The sequence below is a fragment of the Calonectris borealis genome, chromosome 2 (assembly GCF_964195595.1).
Source record: "Calonectris borealis chromosome 2, bCalBor7.hap1.2, whole genome shotgun sequence".
NCBI classification, from domain to species: Eukaryota; Metazoa; Chordata; class Aves; order Procellariiformes; family Procellariidae; genus Calonectris; species Calonectris borealis.
In genome coordinates, this window is record NC_134313.1 from 140,920,855 (window position 1) to 140,940,354 (window position 19,500).

At 33.7% G+C, this 19,500-nt stretch overlaps 1 protein-coding gene across 1 annotated transcript in view; it reads right to left on the bottom strand.

The window, feature by feature from the left end:
- The window catches only part of PHF14 (PHD finger protein 14), a 170,614-nt gene that overhangs the window by 92,244 nt on the left and 58,870 nt on the right, over positions 1–19,500 (bottom strand). Inside the window, 3 exon segments of the mRNA XM_075143674.1 lie at positions 5,362–5,483; positions 5,646–5,696; positions 19,227–19,395. Of these exon segments, the coding sequence (XP_074999775.1) occupies positions 5,362–5,483; positions 5,646–5,696; positions 19,227–19,395 (342 nt within the window).

Consider the following 19,500-nt stretch of genomic DNA (forward strand, 5'->3'; position numbering starts at 1 on the left):
GACTCAACCCTTTCTACAGTATAAATTATTATCCTAAATTTGATACATACATTTGTAGCACCAGAATTACAGATGTTGCATACATTTTAAAGATTTTCAGTTATAGTATGATTCGATGACCCAAAGTTATGACAAATCTTATAGTCAATTTTACTCAAGAGTTTTTTTCTTTAGTAAATATGACACTGCATATGTTTTCTTCTTTCTCCCTTACTACTCCTCACTTTATCCTTTCAGGCCTGCCTTGATACACTGACTGCACATGCAGAACATTACACTTGCTTGAAACGTGAGACTTAGTATATTGGGAGAAATAAATACTTTTACAATTGCTTGTTTCCTAGTAAACATCTGCATTAAAAATAAATACTACATACATGCTTAATAATTTGCTTTGCAGCTTTACACTTTTTCAATACTTTATAACCAGCATTCAAATCTATGTTTCGAAAAAATTCTATTGTATATTCTTTCAAATATATGACCTTAGTCTATTTTACCCTCTCTGTAACACTGAAGTAATAATTTTGCCTCAGTTGCTGCAAATCAAATGAAATGGAAAGTTCTAAATTAATTGACAATAAAGCTTAAAAATTCAATACGCAAAACTATAGAAGAATTTGTTACTATATGCTTACTCTAAATTGTGGGATGAAGAAGTCTAATGCTTTTTCAGATACTTCTTTAACCTTGTCAAATGTGATTTTACCCCATACATAAACAATATTCTAATTTTACTCTGCTTTTCTCAAATCTAGTATTGAGATACCAATTTTATCTAATGCACTATATTCCTAAAAATTACCCAAGCACATCTTAAAGCCAACAACTGAAGCTATAATATTACTTTTTTTAATAGTGGCAGTTGAGAGCTGGATTATTTTTTGAGAAGAGGCCACTTCTTTAGAAGTGAAATCATTTAGAAGTCTTCCCCTGGAAGATTTTAAACTAGATTAGCCCATGGATTCTTCTTGAAAAAAAAAAACCAAAACCGTTCTACATATTAAAATAAAATACACAATTCATCTTAACTTTTTCTTTTACCAAAATGGAATAGACAGTAATACTGTGGTAGAAGCACTTTGTGTGTACAGTGGTACAATCACTTACTTACTCTGGACTATGGTGCAAGACGGAGGGCAAGCTTTATCTATTACATATTGAGCCACCTGAAATATACTTTCTCATCCATGTTTCTACTAAATATGGTTAAGTTCTAAGAGGAGCTATTTTTAAAGATTTTATTAGTGAGTTATGGTCTCCCCCAAGAAAAGAGATACTTAGGAATCAAACAATTCCTTTGCAAGATCTATCATTCTAACTGATTCATGCAAGACTCTAATAAAGCACTCAGGAAACCCATCAAATGTCTGAACTATATACAACTTTAAAATATTCACAAAATGAAACAAAAGAAAAGCATAATTACATAAATGTTTTCTAAACCAAACAGTAGAGGTCACCTCTAAAAACAAATATATCCTTTAAAATTATTTTCTGAGTTTGTTAAAAAATTTATCTTTCACATCAAGCTTTAGAAACTCCCATATTTCAAAATATGTCTTCAATTTTAAGCAAATATTTTCAATATTTGATTATGCCTAAAGATTGAGCAGCACATTGTTATAGGTACCCTCTGGTTTCACAATATTTTAGTTTCAAGAGCACATTATAATTCCTTTCACTGAACTCTTTATCTCTTTTAAAAAAGTTCTGTGTCTCCATGCCTTACATCAAACCTATCTGCGTCAAATATAAAATATTAAACCCCCTATTTTACTACTATTCCTCTCAAAACTCAATTACAGTTCATTTGAGTAAAAAGATATTCAAAATCCACACTCTTCTCTAATTACAGATATAGCTTCCTTACTGTCATTTATGTTACAGATCAGACTTTGCCTCATTTGAGTAAATGTTTTCAATTAACTTTTCACTGTTCGACTAATTTGTAAATCTTGACTGTGCCACTCACTAATCTCGTAAAAGGTAAAAATTGCAGAAGTATTTACTTAAATAAAACTTACACAGATGTATATAAAAGAATTTATAAAATAAATTCACTGTAAATCCTAAGGAAAAAAAAAAGGTGTATCACAAAAGGATCACAAGACGGATCATTTTTTGTAGACAAAACCACAAAACCTAAACTTTCAGTTCTTGTGCATGCTACTATACTGAAACAGTCTCTATAATCTGACATCAGTGATTAAAAAAGCGCTGTCTTGGCATGTCTATAATATATACATATGGCAACTATTAGCTCATATAAAGTAGGGAACATGTCAGTATGTTTTAGACAAAAGCTAATAATTAAAGATATTGTAACTTTAATCCCTTTTTTTGGTACAAAATTACAGTCACTAAGGCAAACTTCAGCCAATTAATGAACCATTATAATTTATCGTAATGAAAGGTACTTTTTTAGGGAGAATTTTAAATCCTTTCACAGGCAATTATTTAAAGATTTTAGATCATATGAACAACAGATTAGGTAAAGACACTGCACATATAAAAAACAAACCCTCAGCCATCCAATGCTACACACAAGCACCTAAAACAGAGATTAAAAAAAAAAATGACTCTCCATCAGTCAAACAGTAATTAGTTAAACAATTTAATATTTTTTTATTCCAGATTCATTACTAAATACTCTGCTGCATTCTTTGAAATAAGAAATAATTGCTTCTATTTCTCTAATCCTTACTTATTTAGCAACCCCAAAGTGAGAGAGCCACATAAATTTTAGACAAACCTATGATTTTTAAAAGTAGATTGTTCAAGAGTCATGTAACCAGCCCTGTTTGAGGTAACACACAGCAGGAAAAGCTAGAAGGCCCATCAAGATTATTCCTTAAATGTCCAGTTTCAGCAGTTGCATATTTCCATTTAACTTAGTGATCAACTTTCACATTCAGAAAAATCTCTTCTATAACATCCCCACGAACCTCCCTTTTCTTAGTTGCAGATGGGTAGGAAACGATGAAAATAAAATCCAGTAATTACAAAACATTTGTTGAGTGAAGAGCAAAGACGATGACAAAGATCACGAGTTTTCTGAGAAAGTTTTGGCTTTAATAACAGATAGTGCCAAACAAAATGGGTATTGAAAAAATACTTTTGTCCTTCCTCTGAAACATCTCTTGCTTACAAGAAGCCCTACCAACTTGCATTTAAAGTAACACTCTATTTCTACTACCACAAAGGAATCTTGGATGATGGTACAGGCAGGAGAAAGAAGCAGTGTAGGCAGAAAGTCGCTTCTCTTACTTTGTGATGATGTAAGAGAAAAAAGGATTCTGAAAACTTTCTCTGACATAGCAATGCTCTGCGGATCACACCCCTACACAGCTTTAGCTGCATAGCGGAAAGCCTATCTGGTAGCTAACATCTTATTACAGTGCCTGAATCTACTCTCATCAAAAGAAATACACCTTTAAGAACCAAAAAAAAATACTAAAAAAATTCAAATTTACTATATACTTTACCATCATTTAGTAATTATCAAAAATAAGTCTCCACAGCACTTTAGAAGCAGTGGTCATCTAACTTGGATAAAAATGTAGCTATTTATAGGAATTATCTGAAGAAAAGCAAGGTTTAAATTAATAATCTTTTTTAAAAACTAATATGGAAAATAAGGCAGAAGGTTTAAGAAAATATTTTTCAGAGAATTATGAACAAAGGATTAGAACATAAGAATCTCCTTTTCTCCTCCCATGCAGGTTTACTATTCTGTTTCCAAGACTAATTATGAGGATGGTTTATAAGAGAATTTGTTGGGTTTTGGCATGTAGTATGCTTATTTTTGGCCCATCCAAATTACTACTAAAATCTTTTCATGCACTAAACAAGACATACCACTAATTTTCTACCATATTTTTTAATTGCAACTTAAATATACAGTTCTTCACAGCATTTTCTCATCTTATCCTTTATGTCCTGAAATGTGGTATTTAACACTTCTAGAAAAAGCCTGAAGAAAAAAACGCATTCACTGCCTTTTTCGCAGTACAGCACAGTACATGTTGTTCCCAAGATTCCTTCCCAAAACAAAATGGTCTTCCTGCATCTTTTATTTCTTGCCAACAATAGGGCTGAAGAAAGCCCTTTATCTTGCTGTGGGCAGTTAAAAACTGTTGTCATCAGTTTTCATCAATATAACTGTATCAGCAATCACCGTTACATCCTGCCTCTATTTCACAGTCTGGTACTGAGCAGGATCTAGGAGTACCTAGCAGTAGTAGCTTGTCTATGTAAGACAGAGTCACACAGTTACTGATGAGCTCATACAGGCACTCTGCCTCCAATTTGGAAATAAAAATAGAATCTGGCACACAACCCTTGAAATTGTATCAACTTCTACAGTAAATCATATGCTGTAATTGATATTAAAATCAGCTATTCTGAGTACAAGACATCTGTATGTGGGACACATCCTGATTCTAAAGCTATGTGTTGCTTGCATAGATCATTGATTCTGACTTATGTTCTCATAACTCGGCCTCCTTTAAATAAATTAAAGGATATATTAATCCTTCCAGTTAAAAATGACAATTCTATCTGAGCTAAAGAGGAGATCTTGCCCAGAAAATCTAGTTGAAGCATACAGGGCCTAAATACAACATTAATTTTTATCTGAACTTCTTAATGAAAGCTCAGTAGATTCAATTAAAATCTGCTTTCTGATTGCTAAGCTCCATTATTCTTCCTTCAAGAATTGTGAGCAGTTTCTACAGCTTCACAAAGAAGCCACAATGCCAGATATAAAGTCAAAATTAGCAGAAGTTGTGGTCAACAGTAGCTATTCAATGGCAGTTATTCTATTTAATTAGATTTCTGCACATACTAAAACACCATTCAACAGATTTTTTTTTCCATTTCTCTTTCAGATAAAAAACATGATTATCAAACCCCTTCATGATCTGCATTAATGGAGGTAGCGTTAATACATTTTTAAAAACATAAATTCCTCATAATCCACATTTCAGCTCATAAAATTGCTAATGATACTAATTTAATTACTTTTAGGATGCTCCTGTAGCTTTAATATCATTAAATTGTTGGTTTGTTTATCTTTCTGACCTGCTCTAAAACATTGACAATTCACCCTGACAAGAGAAAATTAATTCTCTTGTGTTAGAACAACGGATTATCTTGGTTATTTACATCTTAATCCACAGTGTTAATGTGTTTGGCAGGTCAATAAGTGAAACAAGTCAGTATTTCTGATGTAATGTTTCCCCTAAATAAGTTTTTGTTTGTTTTTTATAAAAAGCACATTTTCTTCGTTATAATCACAATGACGAAGCGATGAAGATGGAACTTTAATTCCTCATAAGGTCAGAGCATCAAACCTACCTGACTAGATTTTCATTGTCTCCAGTCCCTTTGCAGGTAGCACATTCAGTCCTTAAATCCTCCGACTTGGGCTTCTTTTGTAGAACAGACTGTCGCTGTCTTCTTTCTCTGGGAATCCGTTCCTGTCATAGCAGAAGGCAAAAGAAAGGAATGGGGGAACAGGAAGGAAGGAAAGCAAATATTTTCAATTATAGCACTGAAAGTAACACTTCAGCCCAAAGTTTAATTTTTTTTGTGAAACTGTTAAAAAAAACAAACAAACAAACAAAACACTATATTCCAACCTCAGCTTTTTCTTCTTCAGGCACAAAGCTTCGTTTTCGTCCTCTAGTTCTCTAGAAGAAAATATATTTAAAATTCAATATTAGGTAACATAATGTTTTTGCTATTTATCTATTATTCATAACAACAAAAACATACCGCAGGAAATAATTTAAAGTATTTACTACAGAACTACTGCAAGATAACTACAGTGACAGATGTTAGAACAACAGCTTCAGATTCTGAATATAAATCTACAGAACTAGCCAAAAAATAAATATAAATACATTTGTTGACCTGAGCATGTGGAGCCTTGTTCTAAAAAAGACTGCCAGCAGAATTACAAATCTCTTACAGACTTTGCACAAACTTCCCAATACTAAAATGCATAACTTGAAAATTGATATGAACAGTATATTACAGTAAATTCCTTGAGCACTTAGAAGTGCTCTATTTGTAAGCCAAGTGATTGGATTCAAAAAAATTAAAATTAAAAGACTTCATCAAAACAGAAACAGAAAATAATTCTTATAGCTTTTGAGGACTAAGCAAGAATTAAAGCTTTCAAACTGAAGCTTAATATAATGGGTATATGGCAGATGCTCATAAAGCTGTAGCATATACAAACATATGACTGGTACAAAACAGATGGAATGGGTAATACAAAAAGTGAAAATTATTTCAATATTGCAGTTGGCCAAAAAATCTAAATACCAACAGTGTCGAGGAAAAGAGGTTTCCAGGAACTGCAACAGCAAACACCAAAGGTTTACAAGCAGCTCTAAGTAACTATATGCAACTCACACGTAAGTCCAGCTTAAGTCACTACGGTTTTATCTCTGAAATAGCAGCATTACAACCTCCATGCATTAAATAACTGCCACAAGCTGACAATATCACACTCTCTCCTCGTTTAAGAAGGAAAGAAAATTAGAAGGTATGCGGAAGGAAATGAAAAACATCAAAGACTATTCCACTAATCCACAATGTCTGACACTAATAAAATAAATAAATAAATAAATAAACAAACTTTAAAATGCTCATTTTTCTGGGAGGAAATCATCATCTTAGGAAGTCACTTGTCCTATGATTAAAAAAAACACTGCCTACTTTATGATTTCTTAAAACATTTTTTGAAGCAGTTAGTGTTCATCTTAGAAAAAGTAAAAACCAGCTGATCAAAAAAATCTTAAGCCAGTTGAGAATCACAAGCAGCCATAAACCTAATTCCGAAGAAGCTAGTAATATCATGTGTCTCCTGTTTGGGGTCCTCTTTGAAGGGGATTTATACTAGTTTGAAGTTAAGACTGTTCACTATTTTAAACTATTTTACACATTTAAATATAGTTATACTGTAAATAAACCTGCTACTTCAACACATCTACACCTTTCTACCTATGCAGATTTTGATTTGCGCATGTTAATAACATACTGTTTGGGAAGTTTTTTTGTTTTAGGCAAGAGTTAACTCTGTAGTAGAAAGCAATGCAGTAGAATGAAAAACACTAGTCTATTTTGTGCCTCTTCGGAATACTTTAATGACCACTGAGGTTCTCTTTCACATTTGCCTAAAGACGATTTACAAAAAAATTGTAAAACATTACCTATTTAATACATATCAATATTTACTATACATTTAATAATACAGTCATAATTGAGGTGTTCTACCTTCCTTCCACAAGCCACACAGTAGATACATGAGTCCAAATCTGAAAGAATCGATTTATTACAAGTAACTGAATTTATCAATGTAATATTAGAGGTATTAATGTAACATGGGCTACAAGTCAACTACATGTTACACAACCCAAGGTCACTGTAAATTAAAACTAGGTAAAAAAAAGTTTGATTAGACATCAGCACATTAACTGCCAATTTTACTACTTTCAACTTCTGGCATTAGTCCTAAGAACATTTACAAACTTTGACAATTTTAAGCCATGTAGGCCTTGCTAAATGCAGCTGTGTAAAGATTAAAAAGAAGTAGGTGTAAAAGTGCATGCCAATATATGCAGTGTTATGGTCCTCATTCTCCCTGTTTAAGCAGTAAAAGATAATAATGCATGCTTTGTACAGTCAGAGTAATGCCATCTTGAAAACTGATATATAATTTGGAAATATAGGTAACAATGAAATTGTTTTTTTACCCTAAGTGGAAAAGATTACAAGTTAATAACTGTATTTTAAGAAATGGTGAATCATATTTAAACTTCAGCAAAATGAAGAGACAACATTTATAAATAATTTAGTCACCTTTGTCATTAAAATGTTGGGTTTCATCTGTCTGCTATATAATGTGTGATGTATATGACAAGGAACGTCACATTAAATTACGCCTGGATTATGCTTCCATTAGATTAGACCTACATTAGACTTCTAAACCTTCAAACATACTTGAATCTGTTTGACAATCACTAGAAAATGTTACAATGAACACCTCTGACATACACATTTGTAGGATATTCTATATGCTTTTAAAGTAACAGAATTTTACCTTAGTATTTTTCCAAACTGACTTCCACACTAAAACATATTTGCAAGGCTAACTTCTGCTCAGAATCATTATACTATTACCAGCACTCACAATGAAAAATAACATTAAATTCACAATTGAAAATTGAATATTCTGTGATTTTCAACAATAGCCTTCCAGTAATTAGGCGTTTGTAATTTTATGTATGTTTTCACTAAAATTACCTTACAGATTCACAAAAAAGAAACAGATAAACCTGGATTACTTTGTCCAGTATTTTTCATTGCTGTTTGCCTCAAAGTACTGTATTTTGCATTTTAAAATGCTTTGAATAATTTCTGTCATAATAATTACTTGCCATAAACAATTTAAAATTAAGATCTCTTATAAAAGAAAAGCTTAAAGGAACAGTGTTATTATATATGTCCAATGGTAAATACTATAACTGAGATGAACTTGTTATATTCAGAACTTATTTGGGAACAGAGATGTTAATCCAGTATAAGATGCATATAAAGGCAGTGATTTTTTTAATCAAAACACACTTGGCAATTCAATACTATAGAGATACCTTCAATTTATGACTTCTCTGTATCATAAAACGGAGCAAATCAGTTTTATGAAATTTGCCCTTGCATTTCCAGAGCACTCAAACAATGTCAGAAAAGCAAAAAGTCATGTTATCAGCACCCAAGAAAAATCCCCATTAATGCCAGTGCTATCCCAGCAGGTTTTTTGTTTCACTCCAAAAGGTAGATATGCTCTAAAATATTGACCATTTGGAATGGACAACTCAATCCAGAACAAAAACACAGCTAGATCTGGATTAGACAGATGCAACCCATACATGGCAACTGCCTCAAGATGCCACTTTAGGACAGGAATCAAAAAAAAGTACTGAACAATGGAATGTTGTTCAAAATATGTAACTATGTCATTTTCTATACGTAGAGGTGAAAGGTTTCTGTAAAAAATTATTTCAAATGTTGACATTTAATGACAGCTGATTGGCAAGTCTTTGGTTGTGTCTCATCCAAGGTTCTATACTTGCACAACTCTGGAATTCATTCAATGTACACTCAAGTAAGAGATAAGTGTGCTATGTGCTCAGACACCTCCCTGCTACTAACAGAAAGATTCCAGCCACTGAGCTTTAGATCCCACAGCATCAATGGAATCACCATGCAGATACCTACAATCTAGTTACTACACAGGCAACTTAAGGTTTCTGTTGGCAAATAAATTACATGCCTATAGCTAAGGGCTAATTAAATACTGATCCTATATAACCTTAACTACCCCAGAAAATCAGACAAACTTATGCCAAGGTTGTAATCATGACACACAAGGTAGATAATATTTTTCATTTCTTATCCTTTCACAATTAGGGCCCTTAAAAAAATAAAAATAAATAAATAAATACATGCTAAAACCAGCCATATTAGTCAAATTTTACTTCCTAATACTATACCATGATATTCCTATTCCTCCACTTCTCTAGTGACTTCTTAACCTCTCCTCTACTACATTCAAACCATGTCTCCCAACACATCCCCAAGTTCTCCCATTGTTCCCCAGTTAAAGTGAGGACGCACTAGCACAGTTTCCAAACTACACATGTTCTACACTGGACAGTGAAAGACCAAATGCAAAGGATAACCAAGTTTATAACTAAAACCTCTTCCCCACTCAGCACTCATCCTTCCCATCCAGCTGCTTTAAAAAATACCCAAGAACTTAATTACCTTAGGAGTACACAGCTCTCTATCAAATCTTGCATAATGGGTCAACAGGTTACTAGAGGCGATGCTACTAGAATGGCAGGCAACTGCATTATTTTTGTTAGAAAACCAAGTTAAAAGCTATTCTTTTCTGAAATAAAGAAGCAGTCAAAAGATCTAGCTGCTGTGTCACAAAGAACATACCTTACACTGAACAGAAATGAAAGAGAAAAATAGTCTTATTTCATTAGCAATACATCCCAAAATAATCTGAGCAGACCAAGAAAGATCAATGAATTAAAATTAAGATGCAAGCATAAAATGAAAGCATTTTTAAACAAAAGAAAAAAAAAATCAATGAAAAAGTTAAAAATAATAAAAGATAAAAATAGATTAAATTTTTAGCATAACATTTTGAGGGAAAAAAACCACCTCTATACATCAGCAAACTGACTTTTAATTAAAACTCTTTAAAATCGCATAAGATGATGTTCCTCAGGTAAACAGATTGAGCCATTTGGTTCAATGAAATCATCAAGGTGAAAGCAAGCCATCTTTTCCAAAAATATCCTACTAAGGTTTAGTCTTCACAGCAATCTTAATGCCCCCCCTCAGAAAAGATTACTGCTCTGGGTAAATGAAACCTAAAGATTAAAAACGTCCCCAAAAACACTGGTCTTTCACTTAAAAACTTGTCATCTATGGAAGTTGGAGAACCATTCCACAGTATTAAAGCATACACCATTCCTCTGAGTTATTTCATTAACTTCTGACTTCACATTCAAAATTTGGAAGAAAAAAAAAATCTGCCTATTGCTTCCCCAATGTTTTAAAAATTCACAAACATTACAAGACCACCTACAGAGAAACAGTGATGGATATAACATGCAAATAGCTATCAAATCTGAAAAGAAAGAGAAGTAGAAAAAACCCAGCATTTGCTTGCCCCTCTCTAATTTAATTTGTAATGTTCTAAGCCGATGGTTACTAAAATATTCCATAAAATATACAGTATTTTATGATATATAATGTAAGTAGTAACACACAATTAAGAAAGTAAGTTAGGGAATGCCTCTAAAAAACAGGAAGAAATCAGGAGAACTAGGGCAAGGGAAAGATAAATAAACAATGGGTTTCTTTCAGCCATCGTGTTTTGTGACACAAAAGTATGCATCTGTTGTGTGCAGCATTCTACTGTTGTGGTGTAGAAACTTGCATATCACCTTAGGGAATTAAAAAGAATTAGGACATAAATGGCTGAAAAATAGAATACTAACGAAAGAAATGAATAATGCATGATGAAGCAATAAATCATATGGATCAAATGTGTGAGTGATTTGGAACTAGGGTGACATTTTTAGAAGATACATGGGCAAGAAATCAGTAGAGGTGTGGGGATAACGTGATTCCAACTCATGGAAGGAAATACTGTACTCAAGACACTTAGGAAACCAGACAGTTAAAGCATCTGTCCAAAATGGAATGACAAATGTTGAGGGAAAAGTGTGATCAACAGATCAACAGTGGGATCGAATTGTCAAGCCAAAAGCAGAAGAAGAAGGAAGACTGAAGTGGGAGTCTTCATTTTGGACTTGGAAAAGCTAGAAGTGAACACTTAAATTTCACATTCAAGCTTTTCATAAGCAACTCAGTAACAACTGGACAACAATATGAAACATATGTAAAATGAAAAAGATTAGATAATGCATTGACTGTAAGATTTTGAATATTCTCAGAAAAATAAATTCCATACATGAGACAAATGAAAGACATCTGTAAGGGGCAAATAAAGCCTAGGATGAGTCCAACACACTCTGAAAGGAAACAGACTGTTTGCAAAACAGCAAAGGAAACAAAGCAGCAAAGCAAAGTCGCAGAGGAAACAGACTGACTGCTGTCACTCACAGATACAACAAGTTGGTATGTTAGTTTCAAAGCATGAAAGCAGAATGGTAAACGTGACAGAATGGGTGCCCACATGACCCAAAACCACCATAGCTGTCAGCAAACCACATCGTTATGCCTCTTCTCCTTTGTCCATTAAGACATATGCTTTAAATCAGTTCATCCAAAGCAGAACAGAAGGTAGAACGTTCTCTTGGAGCAATTTTGCTTTGCCAGCTCAAAGAACAGGAAAACCAAGAACTCATCAACTGACCAAAAGGGGGAGGCGATTCCCAAGAGTCGCAAGTGCTCCTCTTAAATATGGAGCATGCCCTGAAGTGCTCCTGGAGGATAGACACTTATACTGTCACGTATTTAGTTTCTTCTGCTACACAAGAAGATATACAGGAGTTATCAGTATTACAAAGACATGGAAAAGCATATAAAATACTGAACAAATCTGTGGTTAGCAGCAATGCTTCAAGTCTACTTCACATAAGGGGAACTAGCATGGTTCCAGATTTGATGTGCTCAGTCACTTTGTTTTTCAGTAAACCAATGGTGATTTCTGCATGGCAATTCCAAAAAGTTATTTGAGAAACCGAATTTAAACCCAAGAGGGGTTAGAATAGAACTGAAGAGATTCCCAGTCATTTGTGGAAGTCATACTCATTCTGCCAACTACTTCAAACATCACAGCAGAAAGCACTGCTCCCAGTTTCTCCTCTGCTTATTATGTTACGTGGTTAGAATTTCTTTTAATTGTTCGAATTGATGTATAAGAGGCCCAGCACATCTGCTTGATGATGAAAAGATGTAAGAGGCCCAGCACATCTGCTTATGCCGTTGTATGCTTATGCCGTTGTATCTGTGTAAATTCAGGGGTTTCACTATGTTAGCAAGTGCTGCTTCTGCTAATAGACGGGAAATATGACCCTTATTATGCTGGTGCTTCTATACCTCTTGGATGTCACAGAAACAATACTGTCATATACATAGGGCTCTTCTTTTCAGCACTGAGTTTCTGATACCGCTAATAGTGCTGGCACCGTGAGGTAACTACTACTTTTCTTCGTACAGGTGAGCACAGGAAATTCAGTCAGTACTCCAAGTGCTCCTGGAATTTGGGGGCACATGATATCATTAGGAAGGTGTGCATTTTCACTTGAGAATTTCATATAAATAATTCAAAACTAGTCACAGATGTCACATTAAAAATTGACTAAATTACTAAAGACACACCTGACTTAAAAATATTGGTACTATAATTACCTTATTGCGTAAAAAGTTTGTAGATGTTGTTTTGTGTTGCAATTATTAGAGAATCAAATGTGAAAAACTTAAGATGCCTTGATTTTTGCAGTTCTGTAAATCTCACATTTCTTCTCTGAAATAGCACGTATTTGATTTTTGTTTCCCTGACTGAGCTGCAGCTACAGTAACTGCTCTAGAAAGACATGCAGCTACATGAAATACATAGCGAAAAGGGCCAGCATAAGATTACAATTGTGTTTTAATTCCCTTTCCTACCTAAATGCTTCAGTCATTTTCATTTTTATCTTATGTCACCTTATAGTTGACACACTAATATTAATGATGAACTTCCACAGTTTTACCTTGTACCAAAACATGGTTCATTGATACATATCACATGAATCAAAAACTTTCTAACCCTAACCCTCTCACTCATACAGCCTTTAACATACACTTGTTAATAAGAATCTAAAGACAAAAAAAAAAAAGAAATCAGTAAATATTAGAATGCTATGGAATCATTCCAAACAAAGAAGTCATGGCAACGAGTGATTTCATTACTACAGAACAAAGATGATTCTGATATGAAACATCAGCAGAGCAGAACACTCTCAGAAAACAGAATTGGGAAAACTTCCACTACTACCAAAAAAGTAACATAATGAAATCACTGTGCTAACTATCAAGGGTACATAAAAAGCAAACTATAGATTTTCAAAAGCCTGAGAAAAAAAACACAGGTTGAAACTGCACAGATAATGCGAACTCTCTCCTGTTAAACACAAAACATGACTATTTTGCTAAGATAGCAATTTTTAATCCATGATGTCACCCAATCCTTATTAAGAGTTCAATGTTATAAACATCCTTTGCCAATGAAAAAGTTACAATCGAGCTAGTTGCTGAAAAATCCCTTTGACTTCCTTTGCTTTGTTAAGGCAGAAGAAATATTCTATTGATGGCACCACACAGGCATAAAATTATTTTAAATAAAGGTAAGGACAGCTATGTAAACACCAGATGGCACACTCGCCCAATACAGATCAAAGTGAATACCTTAAATGGTATATATCACTACTATTCAAAATATATCTCTGAAATGATTATTTAATTTTCTGGAAAGCTGGCAGTAATAAAAAGGGAACTGCCAGATAAAAAGAAACAGCGGTAAATCAAAATATAATTATAAAAAGAAACAAGTCGACCATGAAGCTTAATTACACAGAATTACAATTTCCCCCTTTTTTTTCTTAGTTTCCATTCTCTTGAGAACTTCTTATTTTCTAGAAAACCAAAAATTTTGCAACATTCCTGCTGTCAAGCTCTACTATCACTGAATTTGGCTATTAACTTGAAACTACTGTTTCTAAGACTTAAACATATAACAGAATTTGAGAACTAGCAGGTTTGATTTATATCCTTTTTAACACTAATATCCTCCAAAGCACACAAGTTGGAGAACTGAAACAGAAGTGGGAGGGCAAAAAGGCCGGAAAAGGTCAATTTGCAGATGTTGCTAAAACAAGTGATTTTTTTTCTGGAAAACTGAACTTAAATGTACTTATTTGCAGAAGTGATAGATATGCTAGCTACCTTTACTTACAGAGATATTGATATTTACAGCATTGGAATATAATTTGGAGTATGTCCATCTCTTCATGCCTTTGCAACATCAAAAAGAAGTGGTCTTTCATCTATGTTTCCCCCCCCCCGCTTTCTTAAGAAACAAACCAACCAAACAAACAAAACAACCCCCAAACAAACAAAGCAAGCCAAATGTAAAACTCTGATATACTCCATTTGCTTCGAGCACTGTGGAAGAGCTGCATCAATTTATCTTACTTTCTTCTTTTCTAAATGTGATCTCAAGCCAAAAGAGAGAGTCCTATACTATCATGTATCCATGTATTTGGCAGGCTGATTGATCTAGCTTTTATATGTTTGTATTGATGTCGTAAACTCAGTTGAGTTTTTACATTCAGTGTTGAAAAACTTTAAGTTTCAGAAAGCTGAGTAACTCCCAATTATTTTGTTCTAAAGCATTAATGTGCAGTGGTCAGCAATTTATTTTAAGTTGAATATGTCAAAAACACTACTATTAGATAGTTGCTTTAAAAGGTCTTCCATGTACTTATTTAGAAGTCATATTTAAATGGTTGACCAATCACTGACAATGTTAATTAAAATGATGACCGATAAGTATAGGTAAGTGTTTTAAAATTATTTGCCGTTTTTATGAAGCACTGATACTTACACTCAAATTGGAATTGATGCTCTGTTTTCCTCCTGTAGCCATCTTTTATTCAAAACTTGTATCTATGACATCACATAATTAAGTTACACAATAGACGTTTGGAAAGCACTTCAGATGGAAATGCTTTGGTTAAATACAAGATAACAGTCCTCTTTATCTTTTAATATACTTGGTAAGAAAAAAAAATAACCACTCTTCTACTATCTTTTCCTTTTTGAAACAAAAGCAAGAAATAATAATTTATTCTAAATAACAGTATTTATTTGTAAAATAAAAGCAGTATACACAACTCACTGTGCTAAAAACAGTTTGTAGGTGCTTTGTCAGTATTTTTTATTATTATTATTATTTTTTAACACTAATCTACTTAGACCATTCAAAATAATGCAGAGCATCCCACTCAGCCTCTGCTAAGACTATCCTGACACAGATGTAAGGCTAAGTACTTTAGATGAGAAAAATCTGAACAGAACTGTTAAGTTCATAAAGGAAAAGAAGGTGGAGAAATAGTACGGGTTGCAGAAGGTAAAATTAGATGTCCTTATTATTTTTTGCAATAATGCAAAACAAAAGGAAATTGTAAGGTTACATTTAAAGCGGAAAAAAAACACCACTATTTTCTTTAGAAAACAATTTAGCCCTGAAAAAGAAAATCTACAACATCAATGAATTCAGGTGCGTCGAAGGATTTAAAAAAAAAAAATAAAAAAAATTCCAGGACTTAAGTGCATATCCATAACTAGATTGGATGAGAAACAATGGTAAAATTATGAATACTTGTAAAAGGGTCTTTCACTCTTCATAGTACACCCCAAGCAGACAGAAATTAGAGAAAAAGTATTATGAATAAGGAAAAAAGCAGTTTTTCATGAAAGGGGGTATCTTTTATCATCTCTGAAATCAGTGTTACCAAACTGAGCAGCAGGACAAGCTGATCGCAAAATATGAATTCTGAAAGTACAATTTAACATGAAATATTTATTTTCATATAGTTAGCATATAGGCTTAGTTAATCATATGCATTTGTATAAAATGTCTTACAGATACCAGCTATTATTGTCATCAGTAACACCTAATGCAATTTTATCAAAATAAAATATTAGGGCTTACCCACAATTTCTGTCAACAAAGTAATGAAGAGTTAACTACGATAAACCACTACAATGAAATCCAAACATGTAAGATGCATTCTGTTCTCTTAGGTATGTGGCAAGAAAACCCCTTCTTTCAATTATATCAATTCAAGATAAATTTATGCAAAACAAATGGAAATTCCCTTAAGAGCAACAGATACACAATTCAACAGTCTTATAATTGCACTTGTTGATTATAACTGTAAGCAAGGCTGATTACACACTGTTAGCTAAGCAGGCTTGCCAATTCCTTCCAAAATAAAACTGGATCGAATAAACCATGCCCAGAGATACAAAGTACACTGAGAAAAGAGGACTGTGAAGTAAGTATATTTTCAAATTGTTAATTTATTCTTCTTTATTTAAAACTATTTTAAAGGATTTGAACAGTGACTACACAAAGGACAGAACAAGTATCTGGTCATCATTGTTGAAATGCACCACATAGATGTTCTCTGTGTAGTCAGACTCAAGTAAACTTCATATGAGAAATTGTTCAAAGGTCAGTTTTTTTCCCCTCAAATATACAGACATCCCCAGACCTAATGAATTAAAAAGTATTCTCTTCCTAAAAAAAACAAGCCAAAACAAAACAAACAAGCAACAAAAACTAACACCGTCTTTCCTGGGTTCATAGCAAAGGTGAATGGGAATCCCATACTGCCAGGAAATACCTATTAAGTCTTCAGAGGTCTGTTATCTTCATTTTGTTATACAGCCTAAGTGCACCAAGATCATGAAAGAGGTGAAACGAAGGAATTCAGCCTAGTTCAGAGAAAGAAATCCAGGCGTCAAGGGTGTGAACCTTCTCTTCCATAGTTAAGTAGAAGACAGTAGGAAATAAATAAAATTTTAAAAAAATTTTAAAAACCCCTGTCAGCTATAGGAAAGCTAAAAGAGTGGAGAGAACTTTGACTGAGGAGCCCTGCCCACAGGACAGAAAAGATGTTATCTTGCAAATCTGCATGTTGTAGAAAAGCAGAGAACTAGAGAGAACTGAAAGAGAGCCTAAAAATTCAAGCAGAGGAACAACGTCTTTCTTAGTCTGGCAGCAGTAATTCTTCCACAGTACAATTCTGTACCGTGCCAACACCAGTCCACTCAAAGTAAATTTAATCTCTATATTACATACCACAATGTGTGTAGACATACTCTTAATACGTGAGGTGCCAAACCACCAATGCAGCACATCAGTGTCACAGCATGAGGGGAACACTTCAGAGCAATCATCTCTCATTTAGCACAGGAGCTGGGCAGTCATTACGTGGGCCTTAGAACAAACTAATCTTGTCTTCCTATGGATTTCTGTACAATGCCTTATATCACTCTTTTGTCTATTACCACTATGAATGTCTTTCCTGCAATAGTTTTAGTTCTCTTTAGTCCCATAATCATGATTCCCCAGGCCCTAATACCACTATATTAGGTGTAAAAGGAGGGAAAAGAGAGAAAGAAGAAAAAGGGAAGAGGAGATGCAAAGTGCTCAGTAAGCAGGAACACCAGATAAGTCTTCTTTCTGTGTGAACAAGACCATGACAACAGTCAGTTCAATTTACCCAGACAGCTCTAAGAACCTACGTGTTCTTACACATAGAGAAGAAAGGAACTTTCCCTCAATGACAAAAAGAAAGAAAAAAAAGTTTCTCCCCTACAGAGGTTCTTAATTATTCACAAAATTTAATTTTGGATTATTCACACTCCTAATCGTTTGAGCTAAATTAATCATTTTGGCTTGAGTCGTTCTTAAAGTTCTTCTTAGTCATAGACAAGGAAAATGAAGCCATTAGGTAAATCAAAGCTGCAGCCCAAACATTCCAAATATTTTGAAATGTAATTAAAGCAAACATTTAAGGTTAGGTCAGGAACATACTTGTTTAATCCTATCAGTGTACACCCAGAAGAGTTAAGTATGGTATCTGCTAGTACAAGCATAAAAAGTCTGGAAAGCCCTGTGAGGAAAATAAAAGTTGTGTTGCATGAGGGATGAAGTATGTCTAACCCTAATATGAGAGGGTTTAAGTATTTCCTAATACTAAGTAGTATATTGGAAGATGAACCAGCAGTTTATATATAATTACTACTCATGTCCAAAGGGTCATGGGAACACTACTCATTCCCTAAACTAGACCTAAAAGCCCTCTGATACTTTTATGTGTGTTTTATAAGTGATGTGACACATCACACATGAAAAACATTGTTTTATGAACAAGTAGGAGAGCAAAATTTTAAGGATTAGAGCACCAGAGAAACACAATGGAATACAGCGATTAATAAAAAAGTTCTACTTTCAAATGAAAAAAAGATGCTAAATATTTCACCAGTACAGGAAGCAAGAGCTTTTGCTTCTCTTCTCTAAAAACTATCCACCAGGAAAGTCTGAGAAAACATACAGTGACTAGTAAGCCTAGGAAGCTAAACAAACTGAAATAACAGGGTCTTGTGATAGTCACAAAATATGCAGTCAGTAGGTTGCTCGTACATAAGGAAATGACTAATTACTTTACAGTTGTAATTGGCAATTCAATATATTTAAATAGAAGAACAAAGTGTCCTAACTACTAAGGTGAAGAACAACTGTAAAGGTTAAGTTTAAGTGCAAACCGAATTTTCCCTTTTTCTGCAATTAACAGAGAACTTCATGACCCAGGTAATAGGAAAAGCTTGTACAGCTCTTCAGTTCAATACCATGTTTCCCAGCTTTTTACTGTAGCAAAACTATATATTTAACACAGGTAATAAAGCATTTAACAGAGGAAAGGGAATTTATAACAAAAATAGGACATCAATCAAATTGAAATCCCACAATTCAAAATGTCCAAAACATAAGTAATCTTAAACAAAATTATTATGAATATGAGCTGCATAACAACTCAAATATCATTTACCGTGTTTCTGATTGGAATTTTCTTCGGTTCTGGTGGCACATCCTGAGGAACAAATTTCACAGGTTCCTTAATCTGCCTCCTTGATCGTTTGGTCCCATCTGGTAAGGTTTCCATGGCGATATCAGCCTCCATGTCACTGCTACCTGCCTGGTCACACTCTGAGCATTGCCTGCAAAGTGGAACATCTTCTATTTAAAACTGCAGACACAAAACTAGAAGAAGAAACATATTGAAGTGTTTGGGTTTAAAATAAATTCAAAAGTCAAGAAACCCA